We start from the raw sequence: 19,843 nt of genomic DNA on the forward strand, positions 1-19,843 counted from the left end.
ACAAACATTTTTGTACCTATTATTGAAATAATTGCTGCTTAAGAAAATATGTAAAATGCATTAATTTTGCATATGCACATATTTTTTGCATATGCAAAATTTATGCATTTTGCATAATTTTGCATATGTCATATGTTTCGATTGCAATTTAATCAGAAGCCAAAAATATGCCCAGTCCCAAAATTTGAATGAATCGGACCAAAAATAGGGGCTGCATAAAATTCCGCTGTCTACTCATAATATATTATCCAAACTTAGGACCACTTCTTTGTTACCTCTCTAATCCTTGCAATTCTGATTACAACGATGAAATTTGTTTTGTGCACAAATCCGTGTTTACTGAAATAATGAGCCAAAAGCACTAAAAAATCTTACGGCAACCAATTAAAATGGTTGACTGACGCTATAACTATCGAATGGAATGACATCTACAAAATTTTCGATTCCCACAACTGTTTTGCACTTTAACCCAATTTAGGCCACTTCTCGGATCGTTTCGACATTTTAATGGCGGGTTGTTGTTGTGGTCGTAGTTGTTGCCATCCATCTCAACAGACGGACCTTGGCAAATGGAAAGCGTTTTATTAATAAATCCAAACACTTATTTAATGTTTCGGATACAAATAAAATAAACAATTAATTAAATTTGAATTCATTGTGGAATGTCTAACATATACATGTTAATCTAAGTTATCTAGCCAGATTGCGAAACGGTGCAGATAAATTACTTAGCTTAAACAATCATTCGTGGAATGAAATTTGTACGCATGGTTTTAGGGATAAAAACAAATTATTATTGAATTTACGATATTAGCTATTGTTTAATTTAAGTGATCCTAAAAGTATGCAAAGAATTTGGTTTGAGTCTGACTTGAAGGAATGCATTTGGTTTTCGTCTACAACTTAAATTAAAAATAAATAAAAAAACTAGACTGGTATTAAGTAAATTTATTTGAATTATGTTATATTTTTTATAAATATGTACGTATCAGATATTGAAAAAAAAAGCAACAAAGGAATTTAGGGCCTGTTTATGTATGTCGATAAGAAAATAATTACGCAAGAAAAACTACCAAATTTGAGTGTGCTTTTCAAATTTGTTTTTTGTTTTGAAGCAAAAGCAAAGGAAAAAATATTTCCAAAACTAAGGTTTGGGTGTGTTTCATGCGCACACATTTTCGTTTCGAAATACATAAATTTAGTTGGCTGCAAATTAGGATTTTGTGTTTCCACAGAGTAAAAAACATTAAAAAAAAAACAAATTATTAGTGCGTGTTTAAGCAATTTCTGCCCGATTTCTGAAGGATTTAGCCACATTTTCAGTAGAATTGGGTTCGGTTTCGGTTTAGGCTTCGTACAAACAGTTCCCGTGGATCTCATGGACACATGTTAATCTTTTATAACTTCAACCTTTCAAAGAAATAACTGCAATGGAAAACGTAATCGGCGAGTGAACTTTTTCAACGGAAGGTAAAAATGAAGAATAAATTTCCTCATATTTTTACACGCTCTGTACGGGTATGTGATACAAAAAATATAATTCTAATAAAATAAACGCTTTTATATATCAACAAGTAAGAAAGTATCAGTTAGCTATGCCGATGTAGATATACCATCAGTCTCTGACCAAAAAGAAGCAAACACAATAATTAAGCCCTGTACAAAATATATTGATTTTGTATCACGAGTTTGTTTCAGAATATGTGGAATCTGCAGGTATCGTAACGTGTTGAGACTATACCAAATCATTGACATATCACGGTGCTCTTGAAGCAACTTTAAATGGAAGGTGCTTACACCTGGGAAGTTTTTCCAGATTCTGAAACTACAATGTTCATAGATGAGAAAAATCAAAAACCAAAAGAAAAAAATCGGCGGACCCTTTTTAAATAAATCGCGTTCAAGTTGACATTTTTAGGGTTTTTTTAGGTTTTCGCGATTTTTTGAAAACCGCCATTCCTAATGAAATGGAACTAAAGAAAATGTTGTAGCTACGAAAATGCTCTACAAGATTGGCCTCTATGATCATTTCGTAAGTTTTACCGTTATTGAGATATAGAAGTTCAAGTTGGGACAATGGATTGACTGTATCGCTACCTTATAAAACAATGTCATACATGGTGCGCCTTAAGTAACTGTAATGAAAACCGCTTACACCTGGATAGTTTATGCGGATTTTTAAACATTGATGTGAGAAAAATACAAAAATAAAAAAAAATCGCTCGAGGGATTTTTAAAAAAACCGTTGTCAGAGTTCACATTTTTAGGGTTTTCACGATTTAGGTTGAAAACTGCAAGTCCTTACGAAATAGGGCGAAAGAAAATATTTTAGCAGGTAAAATTCAGTACAAGATTGACCTGCATAATATTTTCGTACGTTTTACCGTGCTTGAGATATAGAAGTTCAGATCATTCGGATTTTTTTCTCAGGTCTTCATGATTTTGCTTCAAAACCGCAAGTCCTATCGGAATGGGACTAAAGTAAATCTTGTAGCTGTGAAAATGCTCTACAAGATTGGCTTTCGTATTTTATACCCTCCACCATAGTATGGAGGGTATATTAAGTTTGTCATTCCGTTTGTAACACATCGAACTAATCATTTGCGGCCCTATAAAGTATATATATTCTTGATCAGAATAAAAATCTAAGACCATCTAGCCATGTCCGTCTGTTGTAATCACTCTAGCGTCCGCAATAATTGAGATAGAGTGCTGAAATTTTGCACCCGGAGGCTCTTTTTTCCATAGGCAGGTCAAGTTCGAAGATGGGCCCCCATACAACGGTACCTCCGGATTTGAGGTATTTTGACGTTATTCGCCACATTTGCAGACCGAATTAGCTATAATTTGGCACTTAGGGTTCTTAGTGATCAAAAAAATTATTTCCCAAAGGATATGGGCATAGTTCCATGTTGTAGTATAGTCCCCATATAAAGGTACCTCCCGATTTTCGGTATTTTTAGAATATTAGCCACAATTTTTAACCGAACTATCTGCAATTCGCCATTTGAGGTTCCCAGTGGTCAAGAAACATCTCCACGAAACATCGTCAACATAGGTCCATGTTTTGGTATAGCCCCCATAAATCGGTACCTCCCGATTTTCGGTATTTTGAGAATTTTAGTTACAATTTTTAACCGAACTAGCTGTAATTTGCCATTTGAGGTTCTCAGTGGTCATGAAATATCTCCACGAAACATCGTCAACATAGGTCCATGTTTTGGTATAGCCCCCATATAACGGTACCTCCCGATTTTCGGTATTTTGAGTATTTTAGTTACAATTTTTAACCGAACAAGCTGTAATTTGACATTTGAGGTTCTTAGTGGTCATGAAACATATCCACGAAACATCGTCAATATAGGTCCATGTTTTGGTATAGCCCCCATATATCGGTACCACCCGATTTTCGGTATTTTGAGAATTTTAGCTACAATTTTTAACCGAACTAGCTGTAATTTGCCATTTGAGGTTCTCAGTGGTCATGAAACATCTCGATCAAATTCGTCAACATAGGTCCATGTTTTGGTATAGCCCCCATATAACGGTACCTCCAGATTTTCGGTATTTTGAGCATTTTAGCTGCAATTTTTAACTGAACTAGCTGCAATGATCGGTATTTTGAGAATTTTAGCTACAATTTTGTCTATTAAAAAATAATCGTCAATATACATAGGTCCATGTTTTGGTATGCCCCCCATATAACTGTACCTCCCGGTTTGCGGGAATTTTCAGTGGTCACGAAATTTCATCACTAAAATTCGTCAACATGGGTCCATTTTTGAGGGCCTAAATTGTTTTGATGAAACTACCCTCAATTTGACTCTTGCAGTTCCCTGCAGCTATAATATTTTTCCGCCAAAAAATTTAAAGATAGGTTGACCCTTTGATATAACCGTGTAGGTGGTACCTTTCACCTAGCTGAACACATTTTTTTAGATTAGATAAGATAACAATGTGCAACAAAATGGAGGTTAAAGTCTGGGGCACGGAAAATTCCTCTTGGGGAAGAAAGGCCTTGGTGAGTATATTATGAACCCCGAAGGACAGATCCGCCGTGAGTCGAACTTCCGCGTTATGGCGTGAATTATCGTTATATCTTTGTTCACTGTTGCTTAAGTGCTCTACAAAAACAACAAACAAAGAATTAGCATTATCATGACGGCTTACAGGGTATCTTGCAAAAACTTCATCACGCCATAACGCGGAAGTTCGACTCACGTCATCTGTCCTTCGGGGTTTTTCTGTAACCAAGGTCTTTCATCTCCAAAAGGAATTATCTCTGCCCCTACATTTGTGTTCACAGTGTATTTCAAGCAATAGTGGGAGGCAATAAGATTCTACCCATTGTCGAAAAGTTGTTCCACCTAATTAAATTGTGAAAGGACCCCCCAAATTATTCATTTTATTATTATTCCCAAAAAAAAAAAAAAAATATCTACCGTCGTAAGGAGGAGGAGGGAATGGACCGACATAGTGCATTACGGAAGTGGATCTTAATTGAGAGTCATATCTTTTCGATAGATATCGCGCCCACTAGTCATTTCAGTTGATTATCGTACATCTGTTGGCCCGGTATGCCACGAAGCATGGCCTTGTCAACGGAAAACATAATATGGCTGTAAACATGACCACAAAGAACATCATCCGTATAAATTTCCAAAGAATCTCTGAACAGACCCTAAACTGCACTTGGACACAAATGTTGAACTTTTGTGGGGGAGGTATCCAAAGAGAGGACCTATTTGCACCATTTTAGAAGTAAAAGTATGTTTGGACAGAATAAGACGTAGGCCAAATTTTGAACCAAGTCGGTTTATCAGTTCGAGAGTTACTGTGCTCTCCAGCTACTACATATGGTGCCATAGGCGACAACTTTTGGCCTGTTTTCCCAAGAAGTATGGACTTGCCACTGCAAAAACTTTTACCGTCGTAATTGAGACAGCGATTGCAAGTTGCTTCAACAAAAATCAAAGTTAGTCAAAAGCAGGTATTAAAGTGAACTTATCCGAAATGTTGTGTGGGAGGTACCCGAAAGAATGGGCAAATATAGTCCATATTCAAACCTGATCTATATCTGGAAGATATACAATATTTCCGGACATTTTTGAATTTTTGTGGGGGAGGTACCTGAAGGAGTGAACCGATATGCCTTCGTAATATTTTGTCCAAACATAGTTTAAGTTCGAACATAAGCCATATCGGTCCACTCCTTCCGGTACCTCCCCCAAAAAAGTTCCACAATGTTCGGAAAATTTGTGGGCATGACAACCCTTGAAGGGAGTAAACGATTTGGTCCATACTTTGCACATCGTTAAATTTATACCAGACTTAGTTGAGGTTCCAATATGGACGAAACCGGCCCACACCTTCGAGTACCTCCCACACAAAATGTCGGATAAGTTTAGCTTAGGACCTGCTCTCGAATCGCAACAACTTGTATTCACTTCCCCCATACAACGGTACAAGTTTCATCAGGGGCAAGTCCATGTATCCTGAGAAAACGGCGGAAATGTGCAAAAAAAACCCTAGGACACCTTGTGTAGTGGTTGGAGCGAAATATAACTCTCGAACGGATCTGTCGATTCGGTCCCAAATTTGGCCTTCGAAATATTTTATGAAAACATAGTTTAAATTCGAAGATGGGCTAAATCGGTTCACTCCTTCAGGTACCTCACCCACAAAACTTCAAAAATTTTCGAAATTTTGCGGACGATAACTCTTGAAGGGAGTGACCGATGTAATCTATACTTTGCACATCCTAATATATCTACCTCTCACACAAAATTTCGGATAAGTTCACTTTAAGACCTGCTCTCTAATCACTTTGATTTTTGTTGAAGTGCTTTGCATTCCCTACCTCCATTACGACGGTAAAAGTTTTTTCAGGGGCAAGTCCCTATTTCTTAGGAAAACATCCCGAAAGATGTACAAAAATCCCTATGTCATCATATACGGCGGTCTCTCCGACCGATAACTCTCAAACTGTTCAACCGATTTGGTCTAACATTTGGTCTTCGTCATATTATATCCAAACATAGTTTCGTGGGCAATACCGGTCCACAACTTTCGGTACTTCTCCCCAATATTTAAAAAAAATGTCACTAAAGGGCTTGGACGATATCACTTGAATGGGGCATCCAATTTGGTCCAAACTTTGGATCTCCTAATATTTTATCAAAGTTAAGTTTAACTTCTAAAATGGCCCATATCGGTACTCCCTAATTGTACCTGCCCTACAAAAGTTCAACATTTGTGTCTTAGTGCAGTTAATTGCTAATCCACATTTTTGTCGGCAAGTTCTAATGTCCAAAACGGGCCACAAAATTCTGAAGAGACCTAAAATAGATTCGATCTGTCCGTAGATGAAAGTTTCACTTCAAATGGCTGAGAGTATATCCCTGTCGGCAAAGCCGACTGACACTTTTTTAATTGTTTTTAAAGCACCGGGTTATCTGTCTGATAACGACCAACAAAGGATGTAATAATGGGCCATTAAATTTAAAATCGGATTGAAAAATAACGCCTGCAAATTTTATATAAACGATTTTTTATTAACTAAACTAAACAACAACCACATCTTAGGCTACAGGGGCAACGGGCAAATGGGCACCTTGGGGTTGGAAACCGTTTTCATCAGCAACATAGGTTACGGTGTAGGTTAGGCCATCATCACCAACGAAGGAGTAAGAACCACGGACAGCAAGGGCTTCTTGTTCAGTACCAACATTGTTCAATTGACCTTGAGCTTCAGCTTTGGTGTTATCGCTGGTTTCGAAACTGAAGAAAGAATTCAAGAAAACAATAAAATTAATTATTTGCTCCAGATAAAGTTGAGGATGAGCTTTAAAGGTACTTACGCATATTGGAAGTTTTCAGGACCAACTTCAGATTCGCTTCTGACAATTTGAACATCAGAGGGAGCGGCCAAAGCCAAGGCGAAGAGGGCAGCGAAAACAATGATGAATTTCATTTTGATTGTTTTTTGAGGTTTTTGCTTGTCTTACTAGAAGAGTTGCTTACAGTTGACTGATACCAACCATGGAAGTGTTTCCACAATTTATACTAAATTTAGAATCGTAAAGTTATTTGCATAGTTATGTTAATTTTGAGACCAAAAGAAGTTTCGAACTATTTATTACGTAATTTAGTTTAAACCCTTTTGGGAATGACAACAACAATGTTTGTTTTTTTTTAATATGAATTAGACTACTAGAATCACCAGAAACATCCAAACCAGAATTGTGGTACATTATTTAAGATATGTTTTTGTTGTTTGAGTTTGTGTGTGAACACGATTTGTGTAAATTACCAAAACACCATCATTGATATAAGATTAACAAACCGTAGGCCTAAGACAACAATAAAAAACATTGTCACAACTGTCGCTAATGTGTAGCTAATATCTGGTCTATTAATATAACAAATACCAACAAAATTTGTGAATTAATTGTTGGTTCAAGGAACCATTTGTCCAATTTCTACATTGGAAAACTGGTGTATGGGATTCCCCATACACATACATAAGGATTATGATCTAGAATTGAAAGATATAGAGATTATCGTATAGTGTGGAACATCCGAGTAAGAACAGATATGACACAAATCAAAAATAATCGATCGATTGACAACAACGACACCTAAAAATCATTGTAAGAACGGCGTTATGTTCCCTTTTCTATACCATCCCTATTTAATACCCTCCATCACGAATTGTATTGAAGTAAATAGGAGCAATTAGTTCCATTTTGTTTACTTCGTTTACTTCCTCTATTAGAAGCAATCGCATTCTGAACTTCTTTTCTATAAAATATCGATTCTTTATCCTGTATTGCTGTCCCATTTTAAACTTCTTCAATAACTACCTAGTGTCAGAAAAGGAGATCGAGAAATTCTATTATTGCTGACAATGCTACCACTTACGAATATCGCGTGGACAGACACTTTTTCCCAGCAAAAAAGTCCTCCCAAAATCATGGATTTTTCCCCATTATTTTTACAAGGGCATGTCGCACTCAGTTTGTAGTTATTTTATGACCACTAGAATAACTAGTTATTCTGTGGCCAATAGAAGTTAAAAAGTAAGGTGAAAAAAATTCTATTAATTTCATCACACATCTTACTTTTATTTTACTTTATTTTATTTCGCTGTTTGCCTGAATTGAACCCACGAACCCTCTGACTTCTAGCCAAAGACACTACCACTATGCCACGCAAACGAATATTAAGGGTTGCTTAAGAACTTAAATGTGCAGTACACATGTGCACCACGAACTGTTATTTTTTAATTAAAAAAACTCGTGTGCCGACGGTGAGCGTTGAACACACAACCCTAGGATTTATAGTCGGACACACCCTAACTGTGCCACCTTCGTCATTACTTAGTGAGGAGTAAAGTAAGTAGGTTTACCTTGTAAATTTTTTAAGAAGTAACCCATTACTTTTCAGATTACCTGTAATGCGAAAAGAAGCTTGTTTACAGTACTTTATAAAGGGTTACGTACCTACCGGGTCCAAATTTTTGCTGGGTTCTTACCTATGCAGACACTTCGATTGTTTACGTTCATTTAAGCCGTGTACAACCTTGAACTAATATAAGCCATTAATCTCTCTGATGTTTATATGGTACGGTGATGCAGTGGTTAGCATGTCATGTCATGTGTTTGATTCCCAGGCCAGGCAATATCACATTTTTAAAATGACAAAATTACGTAGTACCCAGCAAACCAATCGTACCGACATCGGAACAAAATTCGGACGATACGTCCGATATCTGATGCGAAATCGTAACGATATCTTAACGAAAGTTGTATGAAGTGGTTGACATAATTTCGGAACGAAATGTCTTAGCGACATCGGATCGATTTCGGTCCGATTTCGTAACGAAATCTGAAGAAAATCCTTGGGAAATTCATATAAGAAATTTCTTTCCGACATTCGTTTCGAAATCGGTACAAAATCTAAACTATTTCCTATGCGAAAAATCGTTTAGAAATCGGAACGAAATCTGAACGACTTTGCTTCCGAAATTGTTCAGACGTGTCGGACATCAGACATTTGGTTTGCTGGGTATGTAGATTGGAAAAATAATTTGAATAATAAAGAAATAAAAATTAAAAGAATAACAACAAAGAAAAATAAGAACAAAATAAAAACAAGTAGAACAGTATCAGTCGGCTTTACCGACAGAGTTATCCCCTCAGCCTGTGTATATTGAAACAATTTCCCCCAAAATAGGTATGTATTTAGGGGGTTTTCAAAATTTTGGGCGTTTCAAAAGACAAAAATGTTGATTAGGATTAAAGATCAACAGTTTTGAGGAGAAGATACTAAAAGAAATGGATCGACATTGACCGTTATGGAAGTGGATTTCCAGCCACAACATATGGTGCCATAGGGGGTTTTTACAGTCTTCGGGCTGTTTGCTCAAGAAGTATAGACTTGCCCCTAAACAAAATTTTACCATCGTAATGCAAGTTGCTTCAACAAAACTCAAACTGATTCGATATTAGGTCTTAAAGTGAACTTATCCGAAATTTTGTGTGGGAGGTACCGGATGGAGTGGACAAATATAGTCCATATTTGAACCTGATCTATATCTGCTAGATATATTAGGATGTGTAAAGTATAGACCAATTCGGCCACTCCCTCAAGAGTTACCGTACGAAAAATTTTTCCGAACATTTTTGAACTTTTGTGGGGGAGGTACCTGAAGGAGTGGTGGACTGATATGGCTTATCATCAAACTTAAACTATGTTTGGACAAAATATTACTAAGACCAAATTTTGGACCCAATCGGTAGATCTCTTCTAGAGTTATTTTGCGCTCCAACCATCTCGCACGGTATCATAGGGTTTTTTTTTTCAACTTTCATGCTATTTTCTCAGGAAGTATGGACTTGCCCATGATGAAACTTGTGCCGTCGTATGGAGGGCAGTGAATACAAGTTGCTAAAACAAAAATCAAAGCGATTCGAGAGATGGCCCTAAACTGAACTTTTCCGAAATTTTGTGTGGGAGGTACCCGAAGAAGTGGACCTAGTGAGACCATATTGGAACATCATATTACTCTGGTTTACGCTATACAAAGTGTGGATCAAATCGGTCACTCCCTTCAAGAGTTATCGCGCTCACAAACTTTCCGAACATTTTCGAACTTTCGGACTGAAACTAAGTTTGGGCAAAATATTACGAAAGCCAAAATTTAAACCGAATCGGTGTATCCGTTCGAGAGTTATCGGGCGCTCCAGCCAGCAGGACTCCAAATTGTCTGAAACACATTTCGTCCAAACATACTTGGGGTCTAAAACCATTATTTCGATGATGCACATTCTCATCGTATCAAAGTGTATATACCCTCCTTAGCCTAAAGGCTGAGCGTATAAAAATATTTTTTTCGTCCTACCAAATTTGTCGCTAAAAGAACTTCGAAAAGTGGACGTGGTTCATTTCTTCCCGAACGGTTAGACTTCATCGATTAGAATGTGATATCGCGGGTGTGTTTTTCTATCGCCTGGGAGTAACTGCTTCGGGTAATGCGCGATAGACAAAATGTTCACGTACATATCGACGCCTTCAAACAATAGTATGCTAAGTCGACTTAGCATGTTTTCAAGTTCTTTAAATTTTTATATTTAACGTTCTTTAACTTAAATTCTGTCAAATTTTGGTAATGATCGGACAATCCGAACAGAAGTTATAAACAAATATTTACTTAGCATAGTACTGAAGGTCAAAGAAATTTCCTAACTTTAAGAGCTTGTCCTGCAAAACTCGCTTTTCAGAATTAGCAAACTATTATTTGGAGGTGTCGAACGTCCTTTAACTTAAATTCTATCTAATTTTGGTAATGATCAGTCAATCCGAACAGAAGTTATAAACAAATATTGACTTAGCATAGTACTGAAGTTAAAAAAATTTCGAAACTTTGAGAGCTTCTCCTGCAAAACTCACTTTTTAGATTTAGCATACTATTATTTGGAGGTGTCGATATTACTACTACCACTAGTACCCTTACCATACAGAACCAGGCATTCAATAAGAAACCTACACTACGTCATTTCTATTCACTCGCAGAGAAATAGCGTCTTAGACAAGGGAAATTTGCATTCAGTGCAACATCACAACATTCATTGTCATTGCCTGCAACAAGTTATTCTCATTTACCCAATATCTCGAGTCACCCAAATATTTTAGAGTTGGATGTTGATGGCGAGCTTACTACTGCAAGGAGTTAGCTACACGGCACGATGTGGCCAATGACAGTTTTATGAGGCAACAAGTAAATTTTTTCTAATCAGTAATTGAAATCAAATACATAATAACGAAATAACAAGTTTCAAACCTCCAAACTCAAAAAATTACAATCTGGCAACGGCCCACGGCGACATAACAAGCTGTCAAAGGTGTCATCATTATACCCTACACCACTATGTGGTAAGGGGTATTATGTGTTAGTGCGTTTGTATGTAACATACAAAAGGAAGCGAAATAGACCCATAGTTTCTTCTAGGGATATACATAGAATCACTTTCTGAGTCGATTTATGCATGTCCGTCCGTCCGTCCGTTCGCAACACACAGGTCGCATTTGTTGACCGATTTCGCTGAAAATTGGGGAATACCATTTTTTTAGCCGTCGGAAGATCAAGTTCGAAGATGGGATATATCGGTCCACGTTTTGGTATAGCCCCCATATAACGGTACCCCCCGATTTACGGTATTTTGACGTTTTCAGCTACATTTTCAGACCGATTTGGCTATAATTTGACATTTAGGGTTCTTAAGTGTCAATAAACATATATAACGAAACTTGTGGACATAGGTCCAAGTTTTGGTATAGCACCCATATAACGGTAACCCCCCGATTTGCGGTATTTTGACGTTTTTAGCTACATTTTCAGACTGATTTAGCTATAACTTGACATTTAGGGTTCTTAAGTATCAATAAACTTATATAACAAAAGTTGTGGACATAGGTCCACGTTTTGGTATAGCCCCCATATAACGGTACCCCCCGATTTACGGTATTTTGACAGTTTTAGCTACATTTTCAGACCGATTTAGCTATATTTTGACACTTAGGGTTCTTAAGTGTCAATAAACTTATATAACAAAAGTTGTGGACATAGGTCCACGTTTTGGTATAGCCCCCATATAACGGTACCCTCCGATTTGCGGTATTTTCACGTTTTTAGCTACATTTTCAGACCGATGTAGCTATAATTTGACATTTAGGGTTCTTAAATGTCAATAAACTTATATAACAAAAGTTGTGGATATACATAGGTCCACGTTTCGGTATAGCCCCCATATAACGGTACCCCCCGATTTACGGTATTTTGACAGTTTTAGCTACATTTTCAGACCGATTTAGCTATATTTTGACACTAAGGATTCTTAAGTGTTAATAAACTTATATAACAAAACTTGTGGACATAGGTCCACGTTTTGGTATAGCCCCCATATAAAGGTACCCCCGATTTGCGGTGTTTTGACGTTTGTAGCTATATTTTCAGACCGATGTAGCTATAATTTGACATTTAAAGTTCTTAAATGTCAATAAACTTATATGACAAAACTTGTGGGCATAGGTCCACGTTTTGGTATAGCCCCCATATAACGGTTCATTTAAGTTCATATTTTCGTATAGCCCAGATACCTCCGAACTAGCTGTTAATGACATTTGAAGTTCCCACGTTATGTGCCGATTTTCGATATTTTGAAGATTCTAGCTAAATTTTTTAACCGAATTAGGAGTTATTTGACATTAAAGGCTCCCATCAAAAACTGTCAACATAGGCCCATGTTTTATTATAACCCCTATCAATGAACGGAAAGAAACAAAACGATTCCCGTACCAATCACACAAAGCCACAAGCTTCTCTGAATCGTTTCATTCTCACAACCAAAACAAAAACACAAACTTTTCAACGTAAAAAGATGGAAACCGTACGATTGCACAGTGGATCCACCCATTGGCCAAAAATAAAAAAATGAATGTCAACATTTTGGTACAACATCTGGCAATTCTGACAGCTATGACATGGACCTTTTTAAAAATACATTGGTTTTTGTTTCATTCGCCCGCGATCTTCTGAAGAATAGCTTCAAAAGTCGGATCATTTGGTTGATATTTTTTGTTATGAGTACAAACTATATTTTAAGTGCAAGTAAATATATTCAAAATATCGCGAAACTAATACGTATAGCAAAATATTATAGTGGATTTTGAAGGGGGAGGTAATAGCTTAGTTTTCATTAATAAATAGTGTTTTAGCGTGTTGTCGAATTCTAGTTAGCTGCATATTGTCTTAGTGTATTTTGTAATGCCAATTCGATCATATACTTAAATTTGACCTAAGGTTTTAGTCATGATGCCCACCAGTGCCCACCTCGGGAATAATTTTCCAAAGTAGCTCATGAGTTTAAGATTATTCATTATTAAAATCAGCTGCCATCTAGTGCCGGACTATAAATGGTGGGCCGCTGACTAAAGCTGCCCTAGAATAGGGTTTCTATGGATATAATAGCTTATAACTCTGTTATATGACCACGTACATTAACATAATTGGTATCAGTGGCAAGATGAAGAAATCTTCTTCCAAATGTGTCTTACGTTAGCGGTACGTGCCTTCCAGGAAGAACGCTATAAGATCTATATTAAAAATTTTACCAATTTTCAGGCAAAAATGTTGATATTTTTAATCCGCTAAATTGGTGGGATTTTATGATGTTTTGGAGATTGTTTTGTTTCCCCAAGCTTATTTGTGCATCATAAGATAATCGGGACCTTTGTTCACGTTATTTTGTATTAATAGCATAAAACAATTCTTACCGTATACCCCCTCCAGAGGGGAAAGGGGGGAGAATGTTACGCTCCTGGTTTCTTAAAACAATCTTAGCAGCAGCACAAAGCTGTAACCAGCGCATTAGCTTGATATTTAGACGGGAAATATTTTTGGCCACTTTCTCCATACAAGTGGATCCACTGTGGATTGGTGAAATGTAACTTCGGCTATGCTTTGCCGAGTTGTTTCATTCAACACCGAAACGACAAGTATTTTTGGGAAACGTTTGCCGTGCGTTATGGTCAATGACACACTCAGACACACACACACACACATGTGATTGCTTAACAACCCTATAAGTTAGCATCAACATACCACAGTGAATTTTATCAACCACCAAACGTTTTTGATTTATTCACATGTGTTTAATACTATTTAGTTTTCTATCTGTTGTTGTGGAGTTGAGTACTTTTCGCTTTTCGAATGTAAACAAAACGAAACTAAACAGCGAGCTCGGCCAAAGAGGGTTATGTTTCGTTTTGTATTGTTCCTATGGAAAATACGAAACGAAACGATTGGAAATTTTATTTAAAGTATTTTTACGTACTCTGACCCCTATATAACAGTACCTCCCAACTTCTAGCCCACCAAAAATTGTCAACATACATAGTAAGATATAGGCACCATAAAAAAGGGCCTCCCGAATGAAGCATAAATGTATATTAACATTATCTGACATTTTAACGTACCCACTTAAAGTTGGGGACAGGAATGAAAAGTAATTATTCCATTTTAGTTCAGAATATTTTATGGTGGAGGGTAAGAAAAGTTCGGCCCGGCCGAACTTAATGCTTTTTTACTTGTTTTCATTCCGTTTATTTCTGGCATTGAGTCAGCATAATCCTTACGACAACTATTAATCCAAATATATACCCATTGAAATTATTCTTATCGCATTTAAACACAAGTAGATTGTAAATTAGTATTTATTCAATATTAGCAATTAGCCCCCATGAAAGGGAGAATGCTAGTCTTCTAATTTCGTTAGGTTTAGTGGGTCCTTATGGAGACCGGGGTCTCCACTGAACTTACCCCAGCCGACGAGAAAACCACGTTACAAGTACGAAGCTGGTGTCATCGTTGTTATTTCCAAAACATAGCAAAAGGTGACTAAAATCTTCAAAAAAAAAAAAATCTAAATCGTTGCTGCCTTATAGGGGGTTATACCAAAAGGTGACCTATACTGTCTGCTTTTTGCAAGGGCTGTTTTGCACCTGTAATAATGTTTTGTACCTCTAGCGAAGACTACTTAACACAGTTACTCCGGTTGAATAATGTGGGTAAAACCTTTGAAATAAATAAAATCGGCAGTACCGAAATAACGAAATTCAGGAGGCTGTATAAAACGTTGACATGTACCGAGAAATTTATGGAGGGAAGTTTTATACCACGAACTAAGACTAAATACCAAATTTCAGCCATTTTGGAGAGATGTACCATTAAATTTCAGGTGGAAAGTTGTATACACCAACGAAGCATAAATACCAAATTTCAGCCATTTCGATGTTGATCGATGTCACCACCTTCAAAATACCGAAAATCGGGAATTACTGTTCTATGGGGGTTATATGAAGGCATGGACCTCTTCCGACAAATTTCACATGGAAACTTTTATACCCCCAACGAAGGTTGGTATTCAGCCATTTCTGTGGCATATTCAGACCACAATTTTCAAAATACCGAAAATCAGAAGGTATCGTTCTATGGGAGCTATGTTAAGGCGTGGACTTGTACCCACAAATTGCAGGTCGAAATTTTTATACCCCCAACGAAGAATAAATTTTAGCAATTTCCATGAAGATCGGTAGGTACCCTTCTATAGGGACCATAAGAACCTTTGAGCTTGATCTTAGTTTGGACTAAATAACACGACGGCCAAATTTTGGACTGAATCGATTGATCCGTTCTAGAGTTATCTTGTGTTCCAGACAGAAGGACAGAGACACGGACATGGCGCAATCTGTCCTAAATAGTCTGAAACGTATTTCGTCCAAACATACTTGGGGTATAAAACCATTATTTCTATGCTTTTAGCTAGCTTTAAAACTGAGGCTATAAATAAAAGCAAACCTCTCTTAAGTTGACGACTCTCACAGAAATTGTAAAGACCATGATCTGCTATATTACTACCATACAGAAAATATGATGGATAGGAAAAGGAAAATATGATGGATACAGAAAGGTCTGTATTATAACTGCCATGACATAAAGCGTGAGTTTGGTTGCAGACTTGTAGTTTGTCGGAGGTTAAATCTTATCTCCAGCTTCACACCAGTGAAAAAAAAACCTTGCTACAATATGACAAAATTCTTCAACATTCCTGTACGCTCATGCTCCAACCGAAGGCAAGGACGACCAGACCAAAGATATATTCTACGAGCGCCTAGAAGAAACATATGGCCGTTGTCCTGCCCATGACTCTAAAAATATTCTAGGCGATTTTAATGCCAAAATTGGAAAGGAGAATATCTTTGGCTTAACAATAGGGAAATGTAGTCTCCTCAGTGAAACATCTGACAATGGAATGAGGCTGGTAGACTTTGCAGCTGCAAGAAACATTGTAGTAAGCAGTACCAGATTTAAGCATCTCGACATTAATAAGGACACCTGGCTGTCTCCAGATCAGAGATCAAATTGATCACGTTCTGCTAGATAGAAGACATTCACCAATCGTGTTGGATGTACGATCAACATTGTCTCGAATCCCCACATTGTTGCAGCAAAGGGATGTACCCTATTAAACGTAGTACGAACAGACACAACACGGGAGTTGGAGATCAGCAAGTTTCAATCACAAGAGGTCGCCACAGCAAAATCCACTCAACTGGCCTAAATGCTTAATCAAAACACTCTTCGTATCGATAACATATCAGAACAGTGGCGAATTCTTGCACACTTCATGCATTCAGCCGTAAAATCCATTCTTGGATACCAGAGACCTCCACCGAGGAACCCATAGTATGATCAGGAGTGTCGTACTACCACCGAAAAGAAGAATATGGAATGTGGCAGCACTACTCTATAATTAGAGCAACGCGCAGCGCATGAGAAAGGTATCGGGAGAAAAGGAGGGAGGAACGCGTACCCGACGATTGGAACCTGATCATCCTGAGTCACGTCCACATGAAGGGAGATAAGACTATGTGCTCAAATTACAAGGCCATAAATCTGCTCTTTAGTGTCGAGGATATTTTGCGAACGGCTTTAGGCCTGACAAATCCACCATTGACCAGATATTTACCCCGCGAAAAGCCCAAGAGATGTATATCGACCCATACCATATTTTTGTCGATTATAAAGCAGACATCGGCAGCTCCCTACGTTCAAAGGTATTCCAAGCCTTTTCTGAATTTTGATATTCCCGCAAAGCACATTCGGCTTTGTACGATGGCATTAACTGATACTCGGTCCTCAGTTAAAATAGGAAAGAACCTCTCCGAAGAGTTTAATACCAAAAGAGGTTTCTGAAAAGAATATTGCATAATTGTATTGACCAGCAGTAGTATCTGCTTTGGCTTAAGTAAGCAGTTTAAAAAGAAAGCCACATCTCGTCTAACAAAAATAGCACTTTACAAAACACTGATACTACCCGTGCTAATGTATGGTACCGAAACATTTGTACTTGCGCAATCAGATAAAGCAGCTTGGTGTGTTTGAAAGAAAAATTCTTCAAAAGATCTACGGTCCAATCTGTGTTGACGGTGAATATCGACGTCGTATGAACCACGAACTGTATCGGCTATACAACGACATCACTAGCAAACGATCGATAGTCTAATTATTGGCTTTGATTGATGTTAAGTTTATTTATTTCGGTCTTGGAAGGAATTATTTTTAAACAATATGATTTGGTGAACGTAGTAATTTTTCTGGTACATTAAAAATCTAAACGATAGTCGGACATCGATAGTTTGGCAGCCCTATTAGTTGAACGTATAGAGATACAACGAATTCGTTGGCTAGGTCATGTCATAAGAATGAGCGAACTCGCTAAAAAGTCGTTTAAATACGGCCCAAATGGCGGTACACGCAGGGCAGTAAATTACGATGATGTACGCTGAAACAGGTGGAGCTATATTCAATGACCTTTCGTATGAAAATAGGAATCGGCATGAGGGGAGGATCGGACATAATTGACTGGAGTAGGTGCATCTCGATTTTATTTTTAGCTTATAAGTATTAGACTTTTACATTAGGGTTATGACTTTTTTACAACATCGTATCCCTGTATGATATTTTGAAGAGTTTTAACCTAAAATTGCATAAAATCTTAATTATAAAGTGATTCGATGAAAAAAGCTTCCACACAAAAAACTTTTATGTTTTTATTTTTCAGAAGTTTTGAGTCACTGTAAGCAGATATTTAACTGAAAACAAGATTTAGGGGCAACATAAGCAACATGACATAACCGTTTGTTATATCATTTTATATTATATATGACTTTATTTCATATACATACAAAGTAAAAGTGGTTTGTGCGGGACCTTTTTTATAATTTAAATGGAATAAAAGTTATTGTAGTCATTAATAGGCACAAATGTCTTGTGTAACAGGAAACCACTTTTTGAGAATTTTTTTCTTTCATTTCATAGAATTAAAAAAAAAAATTAAAGTGGTTTGTGCGGAACCTTTTTATACCCTCCACCATAGTATGGAGGGTATATTAAGTTTGTCATTCCGTTTGTAACACATCGAACTAATCATTTGCGACCCTATAAAGTATATATATTCTTGATCAGGATAAAATTCTAAGACGATCTAGCCATGTCCGTCTGTCCGTCCGTTTGTTGTAATCACTCTAGCGTCCGCAATAATTGAGATAGAGTGCTGAAATTTTGCACCCGAGCGTCTTTTTTCCATAGACAGGTCAAGTTTGAAGATGGGCTATACCGACCCACTCTTTGGTATAGCCCCCATATAACGGTACCTACGGATTTGAGGTATTTTGACGTTCTTAGCCACATTTGCAGACCGAATTAGCTATAATTTGGCACTTAGGGTTCCTAGTGATCACCAACTTATATCACAAAGGATATGGGCATAGGTCCATGTTTTGGTATAGTCCTCATATAACGGTACCTCCCGATTTTCGGTATTTTGAGAATTTTAGCCACAATTTTTAACCGAACCAGCTGTAATTTGCCATTTGAGTTTCTCAGTGGTCATAAAATATCTCCACCAAACATCGCCAACATAGGTCCATGTTTTGGTATAGCCCCCATATAACGGTACCTCCCAATTTTCGGTATTTTGAGAATTTTAGCCACAATTTGTAACCGAACTATCTGCAATTTGACATTTGAGGTTCTCAGTCGTCATAAAACATCTCCACCAAACATCGTCAACGTGTATGGCCCCCTTATAACCGTACCTCCCGATTTTCGGTATTTTGAGCATTTTAGTTACAATTTTTAACCGAACTAGCTGTAATTTCACACTTGAGGTTCTCAGTGGTCATAAAACATCTCCACGAAAAATCGTCAACATAGGTTCATGTTTTGGTATAGCCCCCATATATCTGTACCTCCCGATTTTCGGTATTTTGAGAATTTTAGCTACAACTTTAACCGAACAAGCTGTAATTTGCCATTTGAGGTTCTTAGTGGTCATGAAACATCTCCAACAAACATCGTCATCATAGGTCCATGTTTTGATATGGCCCCCTTATAACCTCACCTCCCGATTTTCGGTATTTTGAGCATTTTAGTTACAATTTTTAACCGAACTAGCTGTAGTTTGACATTTGAGGTTCTCAGTGGTCATGAAACATCTACACGAAAAATCGTCAACAAAGGTCCATGTTTTGGTATATCCCCCCACATAACTTTACCTCCCGATTTTCGGGAATGTTCAGTGGTCGCGAAATTTCTTCACTAAAATTCGTCAACATTGTTTTTATGAAGCTACCCCCAATTTGACTGTTGAAGTTCCCTGCAGCTATAAAACTTTTCCGCAAAAAATTTTAAAGATAGGTTGACTCTTTGATATAGCCC

At 37.3% G+C, this 19,843-nt stretch overlaps 1 protein-coding gene across 1 annotated transcript; it reads right to left on the reverse strand.

Moving 5' to 3' along the window:
* Window positions 1–6,581: 6,581 nt before the first annotated feature.
* On the reverse strand, window positions 6,582–6,976 carry LOC141401479 (larval cuticle protein 65Ag1-like). The gene is made up of 2 exons (XM_073981744.1): window positions 6,861–6,976; window positions 6,582–6,780 (listed from the first exon to the last, which is right to left on the reverse strand). The coding sequence occupies exons 1-2, from the start codon at window positions 6,971–6,973 to the stop codon at window positions 6,582–6,584; spliced, it is 312 nt and encodes a 103-aa protein (XP_073837845.1). The 5' UTR covers window positions 6,974–6,976.
* Between the last annotated feature and the right edge of the window lie 12,867 nt (window positions 6,977–19,843).

Source organism: Musca autumnalis, unplaced genomic scaffold (genome assembly GCF_047663935.1).
Source record: "Musca autumnalis isolate F117 unplaced genomic scaffold, ASM4766393v1 scaffold_4, whole genome shotgun sequence".
Classification (NCBI taxonomy): domain Eukaryota; kingdom Metazoa; phylum Arthropoda; class Insecta; order Diptera; family Muscidae; genus Musca; species Musca autumnalis.